At 24.4% G+C, this 7,869-nt stretch overlaps 2 protein-coding genes across 6 annotated transcripts; one reads left to right on the top strand and one right to left on the bottom strand.

Moving 5' to 3' along the window:
* The first annotated feature begins 202 nt into the window (after positions 1-202).
* Positions 203-2,739, top strand: LOC102678642 (Golgi pH regulator). 4 transcript variants are annotated; one of them, XM_006618002.2, is made up of 8 exons: positions 203-411; positions 958-1,121; positions 1,176-1,282; positions 1,358-1,768; positions 1,847-2,028; positions 2,092-2,277; positions 2,359-2,424; positions 2,506-2,739. In XM_006618002.2, the coding sequence occupies exons 1-8, from the start codon at positions 370-372 to the stop codon at positions 2,704-2,706; spliced, it is 1,359 nt and encodes a 452-aa protein (XP_006618065.1). In that variant the 5' UTR covers positions 203-369; the 3' UTR covers positions 2,707-2,739. The 4 variants fall into 4 exon arrangements, with proteins under 4 accessions (XP_006618065.1, XP_006618066.1, XP_006618068.1 ...); XM_006618003.2 differs by having other exon boundaries at positions 215-441; XM_006618005.2 differs by having other exon boundaries at positions 229-476.
* Positions 2,740-3,495: 756 nt separating this feature from the next.
* Positions 3,496-7,475, bottom strand: LOC102679023 (neutral alpha-glucosidase AB). Of its 2 annotated transcripts, none has more exons than XM_006618006.2 (5): positions 7,395-7,475; positions 6,813-6,908; positions 6,311-6,718; positions 4,092-6,235; positions 3,496-4,005 (listed from the first exon to the last, which is right to left on the bottom strand). In XM_006618006.2, the coding sequence occupies exons 1-5, from the start codon at positions 7,409-7,411 to the stop codon at positions 3,893-3,895; spliced, it is 2,778 nt and encodes a 925-aa protein (XP_006618069.1). In that variant the 5' UTR covers positions 7,412-7,475; the 3' UTR covers positions 3,496-3,892. The 2 variants fall into 2 exon arrangements, with proteins under 2 accessions (XP_006618069.1, XP_031367481.1); XM_031511621.1 differs by lacking the exon at positions 7,395-7,475 and adding an exon at positions 7,000-7,055.
* Between the last annotated feature and the right edge of the window lie 394 nt (positions 7,476-7,869).

Raw genomic sequence — 7,869 nt, 5'->3', positions numbered from 1 at the left:
TATATATATATATATATATATATAAATGTATGTGAAATTAAATTTAAATATTAAAAAAACCTTAGAAAAATTTTGTTATTTAGACTATGTTATTATTTATCACATTCTTAATTTAATACCGTTTTCCAAATAATTTTTTAGAAAATATAATATATATTATATTATTTTGATAACATTATCAAGAAAAAAATAAAAATTTATTCATTCATAAAGATTAATGAAACTAGAGTGGGGAGAGTTTTATGATATTTGTATTCCTCAAAACTGAATACTGTGTTATTATAATAAGAATTTGTTTTGTGTATTCTACGAAATAACAAAATCAATTTTATACTTCGCAATGCGAAGTTTATGTGATATTATTAAAACATGGGTTTTTTGGAAGATACATTCGTGATTCTTATCACACAGGTGGAAATTTATTTCCACTAATAAAAATAGGTTATTGCCGGTATTCGTAGATGTTACACAATTAGGTTATGATTGATAATTTTCTTTAATAGAAAGTTGTAATTGTAATATTTATGTTATATAATGAAATTATTTTTATTAATAATAAAAATTTGGAAATATTCTTTTTATATTTTTATAATTTTATTTGAAATGTTTAATTTCATTTATTTAATTTAAATAAATAAAATTACTATAAAATTTTAATATTGAGTTATATTTAAAAAGTTTAAAAAATTTCTATATTTAATTATTAAATTAAAAATATAGAAAAATGTCATCGTAAATTTATTAACAATGTGATATATTATTTTATCTTTTATAATATTAAATTATATATGATTTATATAGTTTGCATTAATATCAATAATTTTTATAATTTTTAATAATTATAAATATATTTCATATTTCAAACTAATAAATTTATTCATTTATTAATCATATGTAGCCAGATTGTGTATCGTGAAACCATATTTTTATTTTCTTAGCTTACATTTTATATTGCAGATTATCTTCTTCTTAGGAGGATGGGTATTTTTTGTAAAAAAATTATTTCGAGACTATGAAGTCCATCATAGATTAGTACAATTAATTTTTTCTACTACATTTTCATTATCTTGTACCATGTTTGAACTAATTATTTTTGAAATAATTGGAGTTCTTGATTCTAGGTAAGCAAATGATTTTTTTTATAATTGAACATTAATAATATAATATATATTTAGTTCTAGATATTTTCATTGGAATGTTGGTCTTTACATGCTTTTATTTATGGTGATTGTTTTAATTCCATTTTACATAGCATATTTTATTATTAGCAATATTAGATTTGGTATGTATATTTTATGGAAGTATTTATATTTAATATGTAATAAATAATATATTAATTGATTATTTTTTCTTATAGTAAGATTAAAATTAATAAGACCATTAACAGTCATTATATATTTTTTTTATCTTTACTTATTTTGGAAAGTGGGAGATCCTTTTCCAATTTTAAGTCCAAAAAAAGGTCTATTGTCCATTGAACAAGGTGTTAGTAGAATAGGAGTTATTGGTGTCACTGTTATGGCACTATTATCAGGATTTGGTGCTGTAAATTATCCATATACCTCAATGGCTTACTTTATGCGACCTGTAACATATGCTGATGTACAGGCTATAGAGAAACGATTGTTACAAACAATGGATATGATTGTTGCTAAAAAGAAAAGAATAGCATTAGCTAAGAAAGGAGAAGTTGTAGGACAAACTGAAGCTCGGTCTCGACTTTGGGGGATGTTTGGTCCTTTAAGTGGTAATAAAAGTAATCAAGAAAGTATGTATTCTTTGATTAGAATAAAAATAATATTATATGTACACAAATTTTATGAAATCTCATGAAATATAATTGTAGGTATTAAACAATTACAAATTGAAGTAATAGCATTAGAAGAATTATCTCGTCAATTATTTTTAGAAGCACATGATATTCAAAATGCAAGAGAACGTTTAGAATGGGCTGCTACTTGGCAAGGAAAATATTTTAATGTTTTAGGATATTTTTTTTCTGTATATTGTACTTGGAAGATATTCATTGTAAGTATTAGATGAAGAAATCATTTCTAAAAATTTAAAATTAAAAATATCTATTTTTTTTAGTCAACAATTAATATTGTTTTCGATCGCGTGGGAAAGAAGGATCCCGTAACTAGAGCAATTGAAATTGCAGTACATTGGATTGGTTTTGATATTGATGTTACATTTTGGTCTCAACATATTTCTTTTTATCTCGTTGGTTGTATTGTATTAACATCAATTCGCGGTTTATTATTAACACTTACAAAGGTATATTTGATATAAATTTTTTTTTTCTCTATAATTTAAAAATATTTGTTGAATATTAAATATTTATTTACATTATTTCAGTTTTTTTATGCTATATCAAGTAGCAAATCTTCAAATATTATTGTACTTATACTTGCTCAAATAATGGTAAGAAATTATATTGTTTTGATAAAAGTATTATTGAAAAATTAATAAAATTTTTTTATATAATTATATTTATTTTTATAGGGCATGTATTTTGTATCATCTGTACTTTTAATGCGAATGAACATGCCTGCAGAATATCGGATTATAATAACTCAAGTTTTAGGAGAATTGCAATTTAATTTTTATCATAGATGGTTTGACGTCATATTTTTAGTATCCGCATTATCATCAATAGTATTTTTATATTTAGCTCATAAACAAGCACCTACAGAACGTATTTAATCTAATAAAACATTTTTTTAATGAAATCAATAAATTTCTTTATATTTTCATATTTATAGATCTTTTAATTATATTATCGCAACAAAATGATTCTAATTAAAATAAAAAAGCAAATAATATTGCATTATATAAGACGTAAAATTAATTATAAAACATTAGATTCTATATTTGTATTACATATTTAAATATTTATTCAAAAACATATTTATTGCTTTTATTTTCAATATAGACAAAAAGTCCGAAGTTTTTTTTCCATATAAATTATATAAACATAAATGCTTTGTTAAAAAGTTATAAAAATATAAAATAACAATGGAATAGTTTTTCATTCAATATAGAATATATTGCCGATATAATAAAATTACTTGATATATTTATATAAATTTCATATTTACTGCAGAAGTATATATAATGTGGTTTGTGTCAAAGTTAAAACTAATAATACATGGTACATAAAATTTCATTTCAATATGCTGCAAGTATTTTTGAATCGTAAAGATATTCATTTTATTTTTATGCAAATGCAAATACTCTATCAAATAAGGGAATATCATAAAGATTTCCTTAAAAAAAAGTATCAAATTGTTTATTGTTTATTAATTCTAATTTATAAATAAATATGCGATATCGGTTTAATTTATGTATAAGGAAATATCAACGAAATTAATGTAATAAATTAAATTTTTTTTAGATGATAATTTGCACTGATAATGGACATTTTAAAAACATATTTTAATGAACATTTGAACTATAATATAAATAATAATTTATCTGATATTTAACAAAAAATTCAATTGGATATTATTTCGTATTTTTGTTATAAGTTTTTAGTAAAATATTTATAAGCATATGTTTATATAATATTTTTTTCTTATTTTTACTTATAGAATGTGATAAAGTTTTGTGGAAGAATTTAGAACCATACATATTTTATCAAAATTAACACGCATAATTATAAACTTTACAGATTGAATAATAGTTTATAATAGTATAGTTACATTGTCTATTATTTAATTAATAAAAAATAATAATTTGTTAAACTATTTGATATATCATTTACATTAATTCTATATTGTTATAATGTATAATGATATTTTGATCACACATAGTTGAGAAAAATACGTGAATAATAAAAAATTGGCATTAATGTATGATTACTAAATCCATAATGAGTATAATTCTAATTTTAATGGATTAATTCAATAGTCCATTCTTCTCCCATATTTACACCTGGTTTACGTATAGTTAATACATTGTTATTTGGATTGTATTTAGTTTCTAAGGTAATTTTTGTCAAACCTAAAACGAAAATAATTCATTTTTAATTACAAAATTATTAATATTGTAACATTTAATTAAATTTTAATTAAATTAAAATTACTTACTGTGTGAATTTAATACAGCAGATTTGACTCCTTTAGGTGGATTGGCAATATCCACTCTTTCTAACCAGCTTTCTGTCTGATATGAAGCTAATTTGTCTATAAAAGTTGAAGTTAATGTATTTCCTTCAAAATTGAGATTTAAATATAAATATTTTCCATGACGATATTCAAAGCTAACTTCATCATCGATATATAATGTTCCATTAGCTTTACCAGCAGAATCTGTGATAACTATTAAAGTATAAGGATCATTCTTCATGGCGACTGTGCTACGACGTATCCTCATTTTACGTGAAACAATAGAACCTCCTCTTTGAAATACCGGAATCTTATGAAGAGTTACTGGAATATTAACTAAACCTGGTTGGTGGTATGGTTGCATAGTATCAACATCATACCAAGTAACTTTGCCTTCTCCAGGAAAATATACATTAACATCTGTAACTGATGGTTGAAAGACTGGACGTACAAGAATAGAATCTCCAATTAATACTTCATCATCGATAGCATATGTTTCAGTTTCACTTGGATAATGAGCCCATAAGGGTCGTATTACAGGAGTACCATTTATTTCATGTTCTCGAAAGAGTGTATACCACAATGGCAAATATGAATATCTCATTCTGAAAGCCTCTCTTACTATTTGAGTAGTTTCTTCATTGAACAACCAAGGTTCACGACGTTTAGTTTCAATATGAGAATGTTGGCGATAAAAAGGAAGCCAGGCTCCAGCTTGATTCCATCTAATAAATAATTCAGCATCTGGGTTTTTAAAGAAACCACTAACATCTGCTCCACAAAATGACATTCCAGAAACAGCTACAGAAAGACACATTGGATAAGAAATACGTAGATGATCCCAATCAGCTGTATTATCACCAGTCCACATAGCCGCATAACGTTGTGAACCAGCAAAAAAAGATCTTGTTAGAATAAATGGCCGTAATGAGCCTCCCGATCTTCTAAATAAAGCTTCATATGTGGACATACTCATAAGAAGTCCATTAATATTATGAACATTTCTATGTTCCCAACCACCATAATGAATTACATCTTTAGGCATAGTTACTTCAGGGCCGTTAAACACACTTGGTTCGTTCATATCGTTCCAGATATATACATCATTAGTAGTACCATGAAATTTATCTAAACTATATTGATTGATATAATATTCTCGAACTACTGGATCAAAAAAGTCCAAATATGAAGATGATCCTGGCCAACACCAACCTTCATAGTCTTTTCCATCTCTTGTTTTAATATAATAACCCATTTTTGTGGCATCATTATGCACAAAGTAACTGGGATCACGTTTAATATGTGGATCTATAATTACAACCAATTTTCTACCTTTTGCAGTTAAATTATGTATCATTTCAACAGGATTTGAGAATCTTCGTTCGTCCCAAGTAAAATATTTTTTACTATCAGTGTATTCAATATCAAGCCACATAACATCTAGAGGTAAATCATGTACATCAAAATTTTCTGCTATTTGTATAACATCATCTTGATCATTGTAATTCCAACGACATTGATGATATCCTAAAGCGAACATTTGTGGTAAAGGTGATGTACCTGTTAATGTTGTATACTGTTTAAAAACATCTAGAGGTTTAGGACCTAACATAAAGAATATATCTATTACACCAGATTCTGACATAAAATGAGCATCCACTTGTGATTTTTTTGTAGATCCTGATACAAAGTTTACAATACTTTCTACAACATTATTATCAGCACTTGATAAAATATCAATCCATGTTTCTGCAGTATTATGCCAGAAAATACCAGTTGTTCTTTCTTTACCATGAGCATAGAGAACAGGTATTGTTCCATAAAGTGACATTCTTTCATTAACTTCATATTCAAATACATCTAAGTTGTATAATCTATAAGGATGAGCATGTTTTGTAGATTTTAGAGCAAAAGAATCTGCATGTTCTGGTATGCCATATGTATGCTCAGCTCCAGGAAAGCTGAAATCTAAAGCAACTGCTTCTGGACCAAAAGGTTTTGAATCATGATGAGTTTTAAAACTTTCTTCCCAAGCACCTGGATCATCATCTGCACCATCACCAGAAGCTTTATTGTTATCAGTTAATTCAACATTTTTAGCATTTTCAGCATCTTGATCTGGTTTTCTATTGAAAATTATCAGAAAATAAATTAATTAAATATAGTTAATATATAGAGAAAATAATTAATAATCAACATACTTAGGTTTTACACGATGATGTTCAAATCGCATAAGACCTCTTGCATTTGCAGATATAACCAATATATTCTGAGAATATAAATCAACTCTAAATGGACTAGCATATAATATAACTTTGTTTTCTGCACTTGTTACAATTACATGATCTGTAGTTTTTTCAATTAAAATTAATTTAGATGTTTGTGGTTGATCTTGAAGAGCATATTCAGTTTCATATCTCTGATGTAAAGGATTTTTTTCATTGATATGGAGTCTAAATGTACTATCCTTTAATGCAGTTAATTTCAATATATAAAAAACTTTTGTATCTTTATTGAATAAATCCATAGTTATACTAGATTCATTTTGAACCAATGTATCTGTTAAAAGTTGATAAGGAGTCTTTCCAGGTTCAACTTTTCTACAACGTCTAATAATATTAACATAATATTAATATTAGTAATATTAACATAATAAAATAATTAATAGAATTAAATTGATAATAAATAATGTTGAAAACTTACCTGCAGAAGCTACTTTGTTCACATGTTTTAAATACATCTCTAATAACTGCTTCAGTAAGAAGAAAAGAATAAACTAATAATAATAATAATCCCAATCTGAAATATAAATTATTAAAATGTAAAATCTTCTGTTATGAAATGTATATTATACATTATAATAGAATATGAGTTTATTAACATTAATTACATTTTATTTTTGAAAAATTGTGAAAAGAAAAAAAAGAACATTGTTATTTCTTATTGTTATTTATGTTATAATTATATAATTAGTTGTATACTATTTTTTAATGTTAAAGAAAGTTCTTTAGTAACTTTAAATAGATAGTATATGAATACTTCCATAAAAAATCTATCAGAGCAAAGTAATATTACATGCCGACTCAAACTACATGTTATCATGGACACGTCAGCGTGATCATGATTGGATTATAAAAGTAAATACTTAGAGAATTCTAATATTTATTATTTTCATATAAGTAGAATTAATTAAGCGAGGATTAATTTGTATAGCGTAGTATATTTCATTAAAGAAAAATTAATTTTCTTTTTTAAAGGTTAAAAAGTCGAAAATAATTAACTTACCGCAGATACGAAGCCATGTTGAAAAGTAACTTTTACTATGCCGCGTTCTGACTAATTCGAATATACTAAAATCAATTTTATAGATGGAGCTTTACTAGTTACAATTATCATTATTAGCTTTAGCTTTTTCGACTATTTTGGAAATACAAATGAAAGGAAATATTTAATGCATTTTTTTTTATTATATCTCAAGAGTTCTCTTACTATTTTTAATGTTATTGATTCATAACATAAATAATGATTGAACATAAAATAATGATTAAAATTAAATTTCATATTTTAATATGAAATTATAAATAAATATAAAGAATATCTTATATAATTCTAAATTTAAAGTTAAAATATTATAATATAAAATATAATTGATTTGATATTATAATTTATATATATAGCAAACATAAATTGAGAATGTTTTATCATAAATAATATAAATTAAAAGAGATTGAAAATTTTATGAATATTTGTTTTAAAATAG

This window comes from Apis dorsata, unplaced genomic scaffold, assembly GCF_000469605.1.
Source record: "Apis dorsata unplaced genomic scaffold, Apis dorsata 1.3 scaffold_339, whole genome shotgun sequence".
Lineage (NCBI taxonomy): Eukaryota > Metazoa > Arthropoda > Insecta > Hymenoptera > Apidae > Apis > Apis dorsata.
This window is presented reverse-complemented; position numbering and strand designations above follow the sequence as displayed.

Bases quoted from the DNA above. Each gene is read 5' to 3' on its own strand.
- LOC102678642 (XM_006618002.2), top strand. From the start codon at position 370: ATGGGTTTTTTGGAAGATACATTCGTGATTCTTATCACACAG. The intron at 412-957 runs GTGGAAATTTAT...TTTATATTGCAG, and splicing joins TCGTGATTCTTATCACACAG to ATTATCTTCTTCTTAGGAGG. The intron at 2,029-2,091 runs GTAAGTATTAGA...TATTTTTTTTAG, and splicing joins GTACTTGGAAGATATTCATT to TCAACAATTAATATTGTTTT.
- LOC102679023 (XM_031511621.1), bottom strand. From the start codon at position 7,040: ATGTTCTTTTTTTTCTTTTCACAATTTTTCAAAAATAAAAT. The intron at 6,236-6,310 runs GTATGTTGATTA...AATTTTCAATAG, and splicing joins CATCATCGTGTAAAACCTAA to AAAACCAGATCAAGATGCTG. The intron at 4,006-4,091 runs GTAAGTAATTTT...TTTTCGTTTTAG, and splicing joins TGCTGTATTAAATTCACACA to GTTTGACAAAAATTACCTTA.